The 18,147-nt window shown below is 50.3% G+C and overlaps 2 protein-coding genes across 4 annotated transcripts in view; one reads left to right on the top strand and one right to left on the bottom strand.

The window, feature by feature from the left end:
- Nucleotides 1-212: 212 nt before the first annotated feature.
- Nucleotides 213-1,004, top strand: LOC133355024 (antifreeze protein Maxi-like; the record flags this gene model as incomplete). The annotated part of the gene is made up of 2 exons (XM_061572279.1): nucleotides 213-290; nucleotides 549-1,004. Coding segments are annotated over exons 1-2 (534 nt in total), but the record flags the coding sequence as incomplete, so codon positions are not given.
- An 8,734-nt stretch (nucleotides 1,005-9,738) lies between these two features.
- LOC133355146 (basigin-like) overlaps nucleotides 9,739-18,147 on the bottom strand; it is a 25,100-nt gene continuing 16,691 nt past the window's right edge. For all 3 annotated transcript variants that reach the window (XM_061572471.1, XM_061572472.1, XM_061572473.1), the window contains 2 exons: nucleotides 15,967-16,065; nucleotides 9,739-11,681 (listed from right to left, as the gene is read on the bottom strand). In XM_061572471.1, the coding sequence (XP_061428455.1) occupies nucleotides 16,002-16,065 (64 nt within the window). In that variant the 3' untranslated portion in view covers nucleotides 9,739-11,681; nucleotides 15,967-16,001. The remainder of the gene's footprint in view (nucleotides 11,682-15,966; nucleotides 16,066-18,147) is intronic.

Here is an 18,147-nt window from a genome sequence, read left to right on the forward strand (position 1 = left end):
TCCTGCCAGCGGGCGCTCGACACTTCACGTGGCCTTAAAGTGCACTTAGCCTGGCACAGAGGCGCCGTGGTGACGTCACCGCCACTTGGCGAATGGCGGTCGATGACTCCAGTCAAGTGAAGTTTTTTTTATTTTATTTGAAGCTTCATTTGAAGCTTACATGACTTTACCGAAAGAACCAAAGAGTATGAAGTTTATTTTCTTTCAGCAAGATGAGAACTGCGGGAGACCTGGATGAAGTCAGTCTTGTGTGCAAGAGCCGACTCGCCTGGCTCACCGACACGAGCAAAGCAAGCACAATGAAGCGAGAGAGAATAATGGCTGCTGCTGCTGCTACTGCTGCTGCTGCTGTTGCTGCTGCTGCTGCTACTGCTGTTGCTGCTACTACTGCTGCTGCTACTGCTGCTGTTGCTGCTGCTACTGCTGCTACTGCTGCTGCTACTGCTGCTACTGTTGCTGCTACTGCTGCTGCTACTGCTGCTACTGCTACTGCTGCTGCTACTGCTGCTGCTACTGCTGCTGCTACTGCTGCTTCTGCTGCTGCTGCTACTGCTGCTGCTACTGCTGCTGCTACTGCTGCTGCTGCTACTGCTGCTGCTGCTTCTGCTGCTACTGCTGCTGTTACTGCTGCTGCTACCGCTGCTGCTGCCGCTGCTACTGCTGCTGCTACTGCTGCTGCTGCTACTGCTGCTACTGCTGTTGCTGCTACTACTGCTGCTGCTGCTGCTGCTACTGCTGCTGCTGCTACTGCTGCTGCTACTGCTGCTGCTACTGCTGCTACTGCTGCTTCTGCTGCTACTGCTGCTGCTACTGCTGGTACTGCTGCTACTGCTGCTGCTACTGCTGCTGCTGCTACTGTTGCTGCTGCTACTGCTGCTGCTGCTACTGCTGCTGCTGCTTCTGCTGCTACTGCTGCTGTTACTGCTGCTGCTACCGCTGCTGCTGCCGCTGCTACTGCTGCTGCTACTGCTGCTGCTGCTACTGCTGCTACTGCTGTTGCTGCTACTACTGCTGCTGCTGCTGCTGCTGCTACTGCTGCTGCTGCTACTGCTGCTGCTACTGCTGCTGCTGCTACTGCTGCTGCTACTGCTGCTACTGCTGCTTCTGCTGCTACTGCTGCTGCTACTGCTGCTACTGCTGCTACTGCTGCTGCTACTGCTGCTGCTACTGCTGCTTCTGCTGCTGCTGCTGCTCCTGCTGACGACAACGGAGGCGGTGGCGGTAAGTATCTCGTGGTGGCGAACCCGGGACAATGTCACGCGGAGGTGGTTGAAGTTGCCTTGACAGGGGACGCCGTGTACCCGGAGTGGTTCCTAGCGCGGGGGTTACCGCAGTGCAGAGGAGTGAGTCTGCGCGCTGCCGGAGGAGCTGTCCATGGTAGGCGCCTCACTCCCTCCCTGACACTGCCCGCCGATCTGCTCACTCGTTCGTCAAAAAACTCGTCTCGCGCGCGTGTTGAGCGGACGGCATTGCAGTGTGTGTGTGTGTGTTGCCGTCTGTCTACAGCCGCTGTTGTTGTTGTTGTTATTATTCTCCTCACTGCGCCTTGAGGGAAAGCTCTTGACTCGTTGTCAAGAAAGGGATTTCAAACACACGACTTTAACAATTGTGCGAATGTACATTTACATTGTACAATTGTACAATGTACAAATGTACAATTGTAGATACAAATGTACAATTGTAGATTGTACAATTTTAAATGTACAATTGTACATTTGTAAATTTACAATTGTATCATTGTAAATGTACAATTGTCAATTGTAAATGCACAATTGTACAATTGTAAATGTACAATTGTAAAATGTGGGTTTGAAAACATGTACAATTGTAAATGCCGTGGGTTGACTCTCCAACAGACCGGTGTGCTGTACTAGCAACGAATTGGCACGTTCTGTTAACGTGACAAATTTCACTAATAATTGGCTGTGGCGGGTTTAATGACCCAATTATATTTACGCGATCTAACCCAAAAACCTTTCATTATGGATAATATTGGTCGCGAAAGCCTACTACAACGTGTTAAACAGGGAGGGCAGTGCTGCCAGTAATTCACTGCAAGGGGGGTGAGGGGGGGTGACAATGTAGCGATGTGTAATCCTAATTGACTAATTTGCTGCTGCTGCTACTGAGTCAACATCACTAGCAGCATCGAACAATAGCAACAGATAGCAGGGGTAGCAGCGGTAATTGTAGCGGCAAGAGCAGAATTAGCAACAGCAATTTCAGCAAACAGCAGCAGCAACAACAGCAACAGCAGAGTAGACGCAGCAGCAGCAGCTACAGCAGCAGCAGTTACAGCAGCAATAACAGCAACAGCAGAGTAGACGCAGCAGCAGCAGTGGCAGCAGCAGCTACAGCAGCAGTTACAGCAGCAGTAGCAACATCAATATGAGCAGACAGCAGCAACAACAGCAGCAGCAGCAGTGGCGGCAGCAGCAGCAGCTACAGCAGCAGCAATAGCAGCAGCAATAGCAGCAGAGTAGACGCAGCAGCAGCTACAGCAGCAGCAGCTACAGCAGCAGCAGCAATAGCAGTAGCTGCAACAACAGCAGAGTAGACGCAGCAGTAGCAGCATCAGTAGCAGCAGCAGCAGTGACAGCAGCAGCAGTAGCAACAACAATATCAGCACACAGCAGCAACAGCAGAGTAGACGCAGCAGCAGTGGCGGCAGCAGTGGCAGCAGCAGCAGCAGTAACAAATAAAAGCAAGGTCATTTCAGACGATGCGATGTACCTCCCTGACGCACCGCGTGTGTGCGACCCATCAAGAGGTTGGAGACAAACAGCAGCAGGGGGTTAAACCCACTGCAATCGTTGTCAACGCGCGGTGGCTACACGCCGTAGCAAACACGAGTCGAGTTGGTGTCGTGTTAGAATAATCGTGACTTTTGTTGTTGTTGTTGTTGTTGATGTCTTGTAATCCCGGAGAGTCCAAATGAGTCGTATGAATCGTTTTCAGGAAGGTCTTGCTGCTTGCTGCTGATGCTATATTCGGTTCTGATTGTGTGCGTTTCGGCTAATTCACGAGGGCTGTTTCATTGTACGCGTGGGATGACACGGGGGCACCCGGGGAATATCCCACGAGGGGGTAACAGCACTCGACGCCCCCGTACAGATGGAAACAGATGACGATTTTGTCCACTTGCTCTACCGCTTCCTCCTGGCGGCGAGCCACGGAACGGCACCTCGAGTTAAACGGCAATAAAAACTAGTTGAGATAAAATAGAAATTGAAAGTCAATACATTTGTAAATCAAGACTACTCAAAATAGGGAAAAAAATATAAACACCTTACCAGCATCTTCTTGGTTCTTTCGGTAAAGTCACGTAGAAGGGAGAACGGCTGCTTGCGTTGTGGCCGAAACGTCGTGAGAATTAAATTTCGATTTAAAGCTTTCGTGACTGCAGGGATTCATCTTCTTGGTTCTTTCGGTAAAGTCACGTAGAAGGGAAATAATAAAATAATAAAAAATAATAAAATAAATATGGCACCATTTTATCATATAATAATGTCATAAAATCATATATTTATGTTTTATTTTTATTATTTTACTATTTCCCTTCTACGTGACTTTACCGAAAGAACCAAGAAGATGAATCCCTGCAGTCACGAAAGCTTTAAATCGAAACCTCACCAGCAATAGGCGACGGTTCGGGCAATGACCCTACAGAATAGCAGAAGGGCCAATTCCCCCCAAACTCAACTCCCATCGCCGTGGCTTCTGGGAACACGTGTGCAGTTGACCCCGGAGAGAGGGAAAGAGCCCCCCCATGTGGTATCGATTGTCCAATTTGAATGTGCAATGTTATTGAGGCACTGTGTGGAGTCCATCCCCGCACCTCCAATTGGTTACGTACGGTGCAAAAGAAGTTTAAAATGCAATCGATTGTGGATTTTCCGGCAGGGGGGGGGGGGGCGCCGGGTAATTAATCACTAACAATCATTATTTAAAATAGCAACGTTATGTTTTTAGGGGTTGTGTGTGTAAACGTTGTTTTTGCTTGTTTAAATGTGTTCGCTCCGTGAAATTGCCGTAAAATAAACGAACAGATGCCGCGTTTCGCTGCAGCGAAGTTACCACTCCCAATCTCGACGACTCCGCATAGAGCGGTGATCGGGAGCTGTGTCGAATTGGACATTGAAATCAAGCGGAGCTATCTTCTTGGTTCTTTCGGTAAAGTCACGTAGAATGGAAATAATAAAATAATAAAAATAAAACATCATAAAATAATTATCACGACGTTTCGGCCACAACGCAAGCAGCCGTCCTCCGGTGGAGAACAGGTCTGTCGAGAAGACCTGTTTTAAATCGAAATTCAAGTGGAGCTACTTTGTGTTGGCATGCACACGGTGCTGATCGCCGGACTGGTTGACAGCCTTTGAATCGACCCGGGACCACCTCTGACAATCGATTATCGATTGTACACACCGTACATTTTCGTCTACAGACTTTATTGGCAAGTTTTCGGGGTGCGTCTGATAATCCGGTGAATTCGGTAAAAGTTTGGTGATGTTGTAAATCAATCAAAGGCCTCGCTTGTTCTTGGACACTTGAGATGCCCTGGGATAGAACCCAGCTGTCTGGAGGCCCCTCTTGATCGCCGCTTGAAGGTAAGGGGCCGTCCATAAATGACAAAAAATATGACGTCACAAAGCTCTGCCCCCCCCTAAAATAAAACATGCTTCAAATCGCTTTAAACTATTGTCATTGTAGTGCGTATTTAATGTGGCGCTGCACTCTGATGTTGTAGGAGAAAACATTTATCAAAAAGTATATTTCATTAAGCAGAACGTGTTGTCTATATTTATTTAAAGTTGTGCATTTTGATGTGACGTCACATTTCTCACCCCCCCCCCCCCCCCCCCATCGTCACACATCGTCACAAATGTCTGATCCCCCACCAGGTGCGTGACGTCATTTATGGTCGGAGGAGGCCCAGCTGGTACCGAGGTGGCGTGACGCCACCTCGTGGCAGCAGAGGGAACCTCCGATCCACGGTGTCAAAATAAAAACATTGACAAAGATCCACCCCCCACCCGCTCTCCCTCCGTGTAGTCTTCACAGACTGTTGGGGCAAGTGCTGTTAGCGAATAGCAAGCACCTACGAAGGCCGGCACTGTGGCACAAGTACACACACACACGTACACACACGTACACACACACACGTACACACACGCACACACACACGCACGTACACACACACGTACACACACGTACACACATACACGTACACACACGTACACACACACACGTACACATACACATGTACACACACACGTACACACACACACGTACACACACACGTACACACACACGTACACACATACACGTACAACAACAACAACCGCCATTCGCCACTAAGTGGCGGTGACGTCACCACGATGCTTGTGCCAGGCCAAGTGCACCTTGAGGCCACGTGAAGTGTCGAACGCCCGCTGGCAGGAGGTCACGGGGCAGACCCAGCAGGTGCCACGGGTCGACTGACCGAGATGACCGAGATGACTGGCTGATGCACCACCTGTGCCCCCTACTGTGCCAACTTGCTGTGCTTTAGCCACCCGGCGCTCCGCTCGTTGTTGTGAGCGTCGCTCCTCCGCCCTCCGTTGTTGTTGGAGGGCGACTGCCTCCAACTGCCCAGTAGCGTCCTTCACGAGCCTCCTCCACAGAGATCTTGACACCGCTGGTAACGGTCATCGGCAAGTCCAGGTGCTTAGTTTTGGTGGGGCTGATGGTAAGGCCCCACTTCTTAGTGGCACACTCCAGTCTCAACAGCAGCATCTTCAACTCCTCTGAATGAGCAGCTATTACCAAATCATCGGCATACAAAACGTGGTTGACCAATAGGAAGCCATCCCTTGATCGCACCCGGGCATAGATCAGCCTCCCATTATATCTGTATCAAATGAAAATTCCCCCGGTACAGCTATTGAAGGCTTCACGAACTACGCGGTCAAAATAGATGTTAAATAATGTGGGAGTCAGAGGACATCCCTGTCGCACCCCAAGGTGTACAGGGAAAGGCTCCGACTCCCGGCCACGTAGTTTTACCCGGGCCCGCTCACCATCATGAAGGTCCTTAATGATCGTGAGCAGAGGGTCAGGGACTCCAAAAGCACGAAGAACAACCCAGAGCCCAGTCCTACTGATGGTATCATAGGCCTTGACCAGGTCAATAAAGCAGAGATGTAGGTCTTGTTGGAATTCCCTACACCTCTGCTGTAGCAGACGGACAGAAACTATGGCATCTGTGCAGGACCGCCCTTTCCTGAAACCGCATTGGGGCTCCGCAAGCCCCACACGTACACACACACACGTACACACACACGTACAAAGACAAACATCCCCCACATAGCCCGAACAGACTGTTGGGGCACGTGTTGTTAGCGAGCACCTATGAAGGCGAGAACAATACACGAGGGGGGGGGGGGTGCCCAGCACCACGCCGGGCCGCCTTTGTCTCCTGAGCAGCGATGTTTACCACACACTGCACCACGTACTCATTTGAGGCCGAGTCTACCTAAGGGAGGCCCAACACCGGTTCAGATAACCGTCCCTGGTATTGGTCGCTAAACTGTCACCAAAACCACCATCCATCTAAACAGGTCCTCTGCACATTTCCTCGAATGACTGTTTTATCAAAACTTGTTTGGCTTTAAACATTGTAAAAATCCACGTGGCAGCCCAAGTCACCACAACCATCATCGCTTCCTTGTACGTGTATGTTGAACTTCCTTCGCACCGTACGTAGCCAACCGTGCTAATCGGAGGTGCGGGGGAAGGACAACACACTAAACACTAAAATCCGTTTTAAATAAATTAGTTTATCAGATGATGATTTGAAAGTGCACAGCCCCAGTGGCTTCCTAATATCGGAAGCAAGAGCGTTCCAGACGGCCCGCAAAAGCGCATCCGAAAGCGCGCGATGCGGTGGCCGGCTTTGTTCGATTCATCGCCTATTGCACAGCTGAAAACCCAACCCCCAACAACGACAACCAAATAGACAAAAATTAAATTTTGTTTAAATTGCTGAACGCAGTTTTATTTTACTGCGAAATTTTATTTTCCGATTTAAAGCTTTCGTGACTGCAGACGCTATCTCCCCGACAGACCTGGTCTTCACCTGAGGACGGCTGCTTGCGTTGTGGCCGAAACGTCGTGAGAATATTTTATTGTTTTCTTTTATTATTTTATTATTTCCATTCTACGTGACTTTACCGAAAGAACCAAGAAGAAGTTTATTTTCGCCGTTGCGCTGTCTGGCTCTCCGCTGTGATGTCTTCAGTTCCTGAAGAAGCTCCCAGCGCGTGGCGGCGAAACGTCGAACACATCACGGTACAAGCCGAAATCACGTGGGACGTATTATTTTATTTTGTTTGCAACACACAAGACACCGGACATCGCTATCACCGTTGTTAGAATACATTCAGATGCGACACAATTACGATGGACGACAAAGAGAAATTCGATTCCAGTGCATTAATGATGTGGAGCATATCGTGACCCGCTGTTGTCTGCGCTCATTCAAATTGGAGGAATAATCAAGGCGGCAACGGTCTCTCTCTCTCTCTACTGAAGCCATCTCGTCGCGGCTGGAAGAACTCGACATTGACATTCGATTCCTGAACACATTGCTGCTGCTGCTGCTTCTGCTACTGCTACTGCCATCGTGCGCACGAAGAGAGCGGTGCTCCGCTGTTACCTGTCCGGATCGTTTCAATCGGCGGAAATAAAAGAAGTGGGGTGGGTGACACTTTACGGCTTGATTTGAAGCTTTCGTGACTGCAAGGATTCATATTCCTGTCGTGGCTGTGACGGTTCCACCTGAAGACGGAGGCTTGTGTTGCCTCCGAAACGTCGTGATTTTTATTTTATTTTACTTTTATTAATTTTAATGTTTTACCTACGTGACTTTACCGAAAAAACCTAAGAATACTTTACGACTTGGCAAACAAGTTTCTAAAACGACAACATTTCAGGTTTCCCACGAATTTAAAATCCGAGTGTGCACGCAGGAGTGCAACCCTTGGGCGTTATTCGAGAACGGCCCTGCAGAAGTGGAGATCACAGAGTTACCTCCGAGATGCCTTATTTATCTTCTTCTCTTTCGTAAAGTCTCCTCTGTTCCACAGGCACAGTGGCGAGCAGCACTATCACCACCACACCGCCCCCCATCCACTTGTGAGATATTTTCGTCGCGTGACGGTTAAACTGATGTCATTTTTTTATTCTCAGAGCTGACATTTCACCAAATGCAATGCGCAAGAGAATTTTACATTCTGGGATTTTCAGCAGCTCGTGGTGACCGAGCTGCCACCATAATCTCGCGACACCAGGCAGGCAGCCAGCAACAAACAGCACTACTGGAAGCGGAAACAGCACGTGGCTTCATTTTTCTTTTTGAAACACACATTTTCACGTCTTAAACATTGGTACGTAACAGTTGAACAGCAAACAGGCCAGGCTGAGCACTCGCTCCCAGGCACAAAAGGCCCCAACATCACCAAGCTATTTTAAAAAATAGATGTTTATTTTGCCAGATTTATGCCCACGGAGCGATATAGCTCCTGGCTATCACAAAGATAGCTCAACGAAGTGGCTCATCATCGTGTGGACATTTATAGCAACCAAATACTCTATAAACGCATGTTGATTCTAAACGTGGAGGGGCAAACCGGAGGCCCCGGAGAATAATCCACGCGACCACGGTGAGAGAGAGACACGCAAACTCCAAATAATTCAGGCGTCAGGGTCGGGATCGAACCCACGACCTCCTGTATACCAGGCGAGATAGTTAACATCTCCTAGCCACCGTGGCGCCAGCTGTTATCTGCACCGCACCACCAGACGGCTGACACAACCAATCGATTCGGTTTACCAGCAAAACCGTAGCGTTGTTAAAAGGCGAACAACATTTCGACAATTTTTATTTACACATATAAACTAAAACGCTTCGCTGGAGATGACAGCCAGCATCACCGGTGCTAGCGGAAGCTGCCTGAGCTTCTGCTCGGCTTAACCTCCAACCAAATCGTTAATGATAATTAGATTTTTACCCTTTTATCGGGCAACAAAACTGACACCTTTTTTACAAGGAATCATGTTTGCATTGACCACAATACCTGCGGTCGGAATGCAAACAAAAAACACAACTTGATAATGTATGCACTGTCCTTGAAATTGATTGCGCCTTTTGGCGTCATCTGGTCCAACACCATGTGAAACTAGGCTCTAAGGAAAGCTGTCTCAGGGGTGGACCAATCAACTTCAAGGACAGTGCATACATTATCCGAGTTAAATTTCGATTTAAAGCTTTCGTGACTGCAGGGATTCATCTTCTTGGTTCTTTCGGTAAAGTCACGTAAGGGGAAATAATAAAATATAAAAATAAAAACATAATAAAATAAAATAAGAATATATTTAATGTTTTATTTTATTTATTTTATTATTTCCATTCTACGTGACTTTACCGAAAGAACCAAGAAGATTATCAGAGTTGTGTTTTTGTTTGCATTCCGACCGTAGGTATTGTGGTCAATGCAAACATGACTCCTTGTAAAAAAAGGTGTCAGTTTTGTTGCCAGATAAAAGGGTAAAAAAACAATTATCATAATTTGCTACTGGCAAAGGAGGTTCCAATGGTGCAAATCGTTAATGTTTTAGCTTTTGGCCTTTATCCAACACCCGCCCGACTCGCCGATGAACCGCACCAAGCGACGCTCTTCGCACTCCACGGGGCAACCTTGATCCGGCTGCCTCTGCCGCGAGGTGGTGGAGGGTTATCGTGAAACACTGAGACACTGCGACCCGATAAGAAACTCATTACGAATTGCAGGATTGGTGGCGAATCCCTAAGTTACACAGCAGCTTGTATAATTTATCTCGTAACAATGCATAGTTATCTGACGCATGCTTTTTTTTTACAACTATTCTCATTGCTATATACGTGTGCATGTAAATATCTGCATTTTTTTTTCTACAATTGCCTGTGCATCGGTGCAAGTGTGCGCGCGTGCATATGTGACACGGTATCTGCGTGTGCTGAGGAGCGGTGGTGCAGCAGTTAGCGCGCTGCGCTACGAACCCGGCCAACGTCGGTGATGAATATCTAAAAGCGTCCCGGGCCTCCGCTAGGTCGACTCAGCCTCAAATGAGCAAGCACCATAAATGGGAAGACAAAGGCGGTGGGGCGTGATTGTCACCACACCAGCCGCTCGATCGCCGTGCTGGCGTTAATAGGTGCTCGCTAACAACACTTACCCCCAATACTCTATAAGGCTACGGGGGTTCTATTCTTAATGCATCTAAGCACACACACATACACACACACATTGTTTAAGACCTGGCTGGTATTCATTTCATTGCATCGGTCATCATCCCTCCAGGGCGGTTAAAATAGGTACCGCTTTGCGGGTAAGCTAACCGTGGTTGTATTTTCGGTGGACTGGCCCCAGTCATAGGAATGTGGAATTTTCACAAGAGCCACCAATGGGGATGAATGCCCCCCCCCCCTCCAGCCAGGTCCATAATTGCTGGCGAGGACGCCCCAAAGCGGAGATGGAATGACAAGATCAGCTCGAGATGGATTGCGGCGTCGCGAAAACATGATGGATGCAGACGGCGTGGATAGGCCTTCATCCAGCAGTGGACTGACCATGGCCGATGATGACGATGATATGTAAATGACGAGTGGTACGCGTGTGTACGTATTTGCGGGACGGTAATGCCCTGCGCTTTGACAAACACAACCTTCCAAGAAGACGCGTCCCTTATACATTCTTGTTCTGTCAGCAACCTGCAGTTCACGTTCCTCAGTGCTATCCGTGTCCCTGTGCCTCCGATCGGATGCACGGGGACACGGACAGAAAAAAAGACCAAGCGGGAGCTGAAAAGTGTGCAAAGCAGTGAGGCGCACGCTCTGGATTTACAGCAAGAGACAGAGAGAAGCGGGGAGGTGACTTTCATCCCCATTGGTGGTCATTGTGAACGCGCACAGTGTACGTGTGCTCAACTTCTTTCGCACCTTCGATTTAAAGCTTTCGTGACTGCAGGGATTCATCTTATTGGTTCTTTCAGTAAAGTCACGTAGAATGGAAATAATAAAATAATAAAACATAATAAAATAATTCTCACCACGTTTCGGCCACAACGCAAGCAGCCGTCCTCAGGTGAAGAACAGGTCTGTCGGAAAGACAGTGTCTGAGACATTATTTCCCTTCTACGTGACTTTACCGAAAGAACCAAGAAGAATCTTTCGCACCGTACGTGGCCAACCGGGCTAATCGGACGCGCGGGGCTACGGGCAACAAACGTCGCACGGGCCGGTGGGAAAAGTAAGCGGGCTTGGGCAGGACGCGTCAACTGCGATGGGATGGCGGCCGACGGGCGAGACGGGAGGAAAAACAGCGCCACTCGGTCGGAGGGCGACCGCAGCGGAGGGTCGGACGATGAAATCGGCGCGCACACGCGAGGGAGAAAAACGGGTGGCGGAAATATCGACACCGCGGGAGATTGTGTGACGACGGCACGGGGAGGAGAGCCTTCATCTCTAGCGGCGGATAGACCACGGCTGATGGTGACGACGATGATCATGATGATGTCGGGAAGACTATATGCACTAAGTAGGCGAAGAACGGCCGGTGTCTGTTTCCGTTTCCGCACCTTCCATCTCCCGCTGGGACGTCCTGCAGGGAAGATCACGACCGTGTGAGAACACACAAAAACACTCCCGCGTTTCCCGCGCGTCGTTCGGCGCGACGTCCGACGTTTCGCTCCAAGTGATGGGGACCTTCTTCAGGAACCGAATATTAAATTCAAGGAGAAGTTCCCGGCTTGGGGCAGAGGGGGGGGCTACCCCCCTTCGTTCTGGCTCTTTCATGTGCTCCAGCTTCGCCGGAATGGATGTTGTCTCCTGATTTGAAGTTTTCGTGGCTGCAGGAATCCATACTCTTTGGTTCTTTCGGTAAAGTCACGTTGGTGGAAAAATAAATACTAAATCACGACGTTTCGATCTGAACTGAACACTTCTACTGCTGTATCTTTCTACCTAATGACGATTGCTTGTGTTGCGATCGAAACGTCGTGATTTATTCTTTATTGCTCTACCTACGTGACTTTACCGAAAGAACCCAAGAGTATGGATTCCTGCAGCCACGAAACCTTCAAATCAGGAGACATCGTCCATTACGGCGCAGCTGGACCACATGAAAGAGAACCAGAGAGTGCATTGCATCCTGTTGTCGGAATCTCCCGGTGTGATTTGCCTGGCCCGCATGTTGCTGCAACAAAAACAGAGAAGAAGCAGAAATGTTTTCGTGCTGGAGGAATCCGATGATTTGTAAAGCTCTTCTTCACAGATGTCCAGTAAGGGGCGGGTAAGAACGTTACAACAAACATTGGGAGTCAAGTCTTATAATCAACGAGCAGCAGCAGGAGGAGAGGAATGGGGAATGTGAGGAAGAGGATGGGGAAAGAGCGGAGGAACGGGAGCACAGGGCCAGGAGAGACGAGGAGAGAGAGAAGAGGGCTGCGTCAGGGACTCGCTGCTAGTGCTGCTGCTGCACGGAGCGGCGTCTGTTCTCACAGTGGGCGGGGCGAGGGGGAGGGGCTCGGAGTGGGGGTGGCCACTCACAGAAGTCACGTGGTTCGCGGGAGGCTTGAGCTGGTTTAGATAGAGAGACGTTTTTATTGAGAGCAATCGCCGACGAGTGAGTCACTGCTGTGTTAGAGGATGGCGCGCAGAAGCGGATATCACAGAGCTAGCACCGAGAACCCTTCTTCAAATGGCCCCTGTAAAGGCATGGGGTATCTATATATATAAGGGAAATTTGTGAATGTGTGTGACTGTTTGAAATGTTTAGCATACTTCCCAACATGCAACAAACTTGAAATTTGGCATGTGAGTAGCTTCCAGTCTGTACACAATGCAAAACGTAAATCGACTTTTGTATTTGGGGGGGGGGGGAGGGGGCGCAATAATGGATATATTTTGCACGGCAAGTGAGCGGTGACGTGAGGGGCTCAGAGTGGGGGTGGCCACTCACTGAAGTCACGCGAGTTACGGGAGGCCTCAGCTAGTTTCACATGGAGATACAGAGATGTGTCCATGAGAGCGGCGGAGGGATTCGGGGTGGCCACACAGGGAGTCACACGATGCACGGGAAGGCTTGAGCTGGCAGGTGGCGGAGAAAACATCGGGGACATCGCGCGGAACAACGCGCGGAACAACGCGCGCTCACACAGCCAGAGACCGCGCCTGCAGCTGCGCCGGCAGCGGCACCACGCGGCGCAGGAAACCGACGGCGAGCTTGCGGATCTTGGCCCCGGCGTGGGAACACGAGGGTGGATCCTGCGTCAGCTGCCGCCAATGTTGTTTGTTGACGGGCGTAGCGGCACGGTCGAGGGTGAAGGAGCAGGCCCTGCGGCTGCCTGCGCGTGCCACTGCCAGCGGAAGCGGCCTCCACTAGAGGGAGCTCTCGGGAGCTTCTCTCTAAATTTCGATGTAAAGCTTTCGTGACTGCAGGGATTCATCGTCTTGGTTCTTTCGGTAAAGTCACGTAGAAGGGAAGTAATAAAATAATAAAAATAAAACATAATAAAATAATTCTCACGACGTTTCGGCCACAACGCAAGCAGCCGTCCTCAGGTGAAGAACATGTCTGTCGATAAGACAGAGTCTAAATGACACGTCTTAGGCTTGGAGTGTCTATTTAAGCTGTGAGGGAGGAGGAAGAGAGCCTTGACAAAATAATTTGCATTTGAAGAGGAATTTAGCATATTTAGCAATTTAGCATATTTATGGGAAATGCAGGAATGCGAACAGTGCTAATTGTGAAATGCGTGGGAGGTGGGCGGGGAGTTTTCTAATACTAGATTTGAAGCCTTCAGCCGCATCACCCAGTCCCATTTACACGCACCTTTACATCATCCGCATCCAGTTTACACAACAAAGGCTCATTCCTAACAGCGTGCTTCAGCCGCACCGAACCTCACAAAAATAATATTCAGGGCCTACCTTGGCTCCTCCCACCCTCAACCAGTATATATACAAATACTGTTTCTTGGAATTTCTCTCACTTGATACAGCTATCGTGCTGTGACGGTACCACCTGAAGACGGAAGCTTGTGTTGCCTCCGAAACGTCGTGATTTTTATTTTATTTTACTTTTATTCATTTTAAATGTTTACCTACGTGACTTTACCGAAAAAAACCTAAGAATATGAAGCCTCTCTCTACATAGGGTATTTGGCCTACTCTTCCACGCTGGCCAGACGACTCGGAAGAGGCGGCAACACCCACGCTTTAACCCCGCCGCCCGCGGCCTGCCGCTTGGCTCACTGTCACGGACCCATTCACACCGCCGGTTGGACAGAGGCGGAGGAGAGGTGGAGGGGGAGGTGGATTTAAAGATAAGCCTCGTCGCTTCAACCACCGCCCCGGGAGATGGAATCGAACCCGCGACCTCTTGATCGCAAGTCCGGTGGTGCTGGCCGGTACACCGTGGGCAAAGTCTGCATTTAAAGGCCCCGAGTGAAACTCTGCAGCGGCAGCAGCAGCGGCGGCGGGGGTCAGAGTGCGCGCGGCTGCTGTTACCATTGTTATTAGATCTTTTAAACAAATCCCCGTCTCTCTGGGGCGCCGCGCCGTTAAATTCTTTCCCCAACTCGAAAAACAAATCTGCCGTCTCCGTCTCCACTGGGCGTCGCAGCCGCCGCCGCCGCCCCCATCGCGCCAGCTCCACATGGGGTTCCATCGCAGGAAGAACGGGAAGGAGCGGCGGCGCCACGGTTAGCGCAGCGCGATAGGAGCACGGCGGCTCGAAAAGAATTCGAGTTCCGAACCACGGCCAACATCGGGAGGGAGGCGAGCGATGTTGTGAACCCAGCCCTGGCGCGCCACCAACCCTTCACCGACCCGTGCTGGCCAGCGTGGTGAAGTATGGTCTATCGGCCCTGTTGAAGTCGTAAAGTAAATAAGCGTACAGCACGCCTCCTTGCCCACATCTGGGCCCTGCGTGTGACGAAAAATATATAAAAGTAGTTTTTTAGACATGCCATCGGCCACGCGGCCTTCTGGCGGTGATTTCTGTTTTTTTGGTTCAACTGAAGCAAACTCTCGACCGGCGCAACATCCAGCGTCTCATCAGCAGCAGCAGCAGAGTGAGGCTCGCTTGAACTAATGCTGGTGACCTGCCAGATGTTTACTAGGCAAGGGACTCACTCTCTGTTAGATATGGGTCCTGGTTCAGCGAAAAACTCTGCAATGCACGACACAAATAGCCACGATCGTCGTTGTGGAGAGGACAAGTAACAAAATGCATGGAATGCAGACAATGTAATTTACATAGCAGCCCTCACGTCAATCAGGGTTCTGAGTGCTTTACAAATAAGTAATATTTTTTAAAACTTTTTTTAAAACACGCTTTTATGAAATGTCCTAGTAATGGGAAGAACTCCACGACTCCAGGAAGTGGCCCCGAAGCTTGCCATAATGTAAGGGACCGTGGCCAATTACAGCCAACGTCAGTTGAGCGTGGACAATTAGACCCAAGCCGAAACATAACATATAAAAAAGACTGTTTAAAAATATACATATTTTTTTATTTTTTATGATGGAATATAGTATTGTCATCAGTATGACATAAGTATACCAAGTCGATACCATATTGGGAAGTGGGTTAAAATTGAGTTACAAGATTTGAGGATACAATGACAACAACAACGACGACAACAGACAGTGAGTTAAATGAAAGCGTGTAAAAATAAAATTCAACGCCAACGCCCAACACGTGGGATACGCGGCACGCAAGGCGGTCCACGTAAAATTCATCAGCAAAGCCACGTGCCCCCTTGGGCCTCACCACCTCTGAGCCACACCAAACTGAACCTCAAATCCTGATTCGTGGAAAGCCATCGCACATCACCGGCAAGCGAGTCACTGCACGCCTGGCGCTCCACTCCCCCGCTTACCTCCAGTCGTGCGGAGTGCGGTCAGGCACGGCGGTCTACTTGCTGTTCCTCTGCCTGACGGCCTTCGTGTCGGCATGGCTATTCTCTGCTGCGCCCTTCCTGTTACCGTGACAGACAAAACGAGCGGCACGGTGACACATCCGATACTTAGCCCGGGTGGCGGTGGTGGTGGTTGTGCCTGGGCACGTGGCCTGCAAACCCAGCACTACGGAGGTAGCGAGGGTTGGCGGATCAAGCGGGTGTCGAGTAGGACCCGTACTCTGGCTCGGCGGGAGAAGGCATTACCGGCAGAGTGTGGATGCCATCGATCTCCCTCGCCTGGTATGCAGGAGGTCGTGGGTTCGATCCAAACCCTGACGCCTGCTGCTGTATATTTGGAGTTTGCGTGTCTCTCTCTCTCTCCGTGTTCGCGTGGATTTTATACCTCCGGGTTTTCCCTCCACATTTAGAAACACGCGTTTAGTTATTTAGATTATTTTGGTGCTATAACTGTCCAAATGATGGGCCACTTTGTTGAGCTATCATTTGTGACCAAGTCGCTTCTGAAAAACAAGTTGATACCTCAGTGGGCTTTGCCTGGTAGGACGAGGATGGTTCAATGTTTGTGTGTGTTTGGGTGATTTTTTTTACCTTTCTAGTACTTCGCATTCCTATCGTGTTTTTGTACCGTTTGTTGTTGAAACGCTCTTCCCCCGTGCCCCTGCTGGACATCCGTGAACACGAGCTTCTCAGCTCATCGGATTCCTCCAGTAGTCTTTCCCAGGGTGCTCCGCTTCTCATCTCGGCCCCTGCGTTCACAATCTCCATTGTTCCTCACTATGCCCTCCCCCCCTCCCTCTCTGTACTCAGTCACGTTTCCGCTCCCCTCCGTTGGAATAAACTCCCGACTCCACGTCAACACAGCCAACTTCAATCGTTCGTTTTTGTTCCTCCCTTGAGAATAATCTTTTTTCAATAGCGTGTCCCTTCTACCACTTCCTGCACGCATCCTTCAAACCTTAACCAACCCCCCCCCCCCTTCCTAACCTCGCCAGCCCTCCCTCTCCCTATCATCACCCTTCAACACATTGTCCTGCGGAGGGAGCTGGTAGGAACGTTGGGTTGCTCGGTCAATGGCCAGGGTCAACGGCGGCGTGGTGTGTTCCGCAAATATGCCCGACTGTGAGGGCGGGCACAAGCCGGCGTGAGTAGGTTAAACGTTGAGTTTTATAAGGGCACCACGGGGTGACCAGACCCTCCCCACCCAGCCCCACCCTCACCACCCAGCCCCTCCCCACCCTCCCCTCTACACCCAGCCCCACCCCTCCCATTTTTGGATGCACGACGGACGGACACAATAATCCCCTGTGGGCAGGTGGAACCAGAAGAGATTCCTACCAATATCATCCTTCCTCTTCCTAACTTCACCCCCTCTCTCTTTCCCTACCACCACCCTCCATTGCCATCCCTTCCCCACCCCAACACTCACTTTTCCCCATCGACCAATAACTAGCGGACACTTTGCAATTCTTGTAAAGCGCCTTCGACAAAAAAACGCTACGTAAAATCCTCGTCATTGATTTGGCCGAAAACATCGCCATATGTCGGGAACCACAGAGCTTGGGCAACGTTTGGCGCCGGCTCACCGCCCCGCTGCTACCGCTGCCTTACCACTCGTCCCCGTCACCCCCTCGCACCCCTCAGCCGTCCCTCTCCCTCTCTTCGAGGGCAATTTAGCGGACGCCGTGCGGCGGCGGCGCAGTGTTACGAGTTGACGTTTGCTTGTTTGTTTGTTGTTGTTGTTGTTACGTGAACACAGCATAGGTGTGCGAGGTACGCGACATTATCAGCACTGGGGGGGGGGGGGAGACAAAGGCGGCCGGGCGTGGTGCTATGACCACACCACCCTCTTCGTGCGTCGTGCCAGCCTTCATAGCTGCTCGCCGACAGCACTTGCCCTGATGGTTATGTGTAGGCTACACGGGGCACCTTTGGTTTCTTTGTGTGAGTGTGTGTGTGAGTGTGTGTGTGAGTGTGAGTGAGTGTGAGTGTGTGAGCGTGCGTGTGAGCGAGCGTGTGTGCGAGCGTGTGTGCGTGAGTGTGTGTGTGAGTGTGTGTGAGTGTGTGTGTGAGCGTGTGTGTGAGCGTGTGAGTGTGCGTGTGAGTGTGCGTGTGTGTGAGCGTGTGTGTGAGCGAATGTGT

The sequence above is a fragment of the Lethenteron reissneri genome, chromosome 50 (genome assembly GCF_015708825.2).
Source record: "Lethenteron reissneri isolate LAM-NWPU_2019-01 chromosome 50, ASM1570882v1, whole genome shotgun sequence".
In the NCBI taxonomy this organism is placed as follows: domain Eukaryota; kingdom Metazoa; phylum Chordata; class Hyperoartia; order Petromyzontiformes; family Petromyzontidae; genus Lethenteron; species Lethenteron reissneri.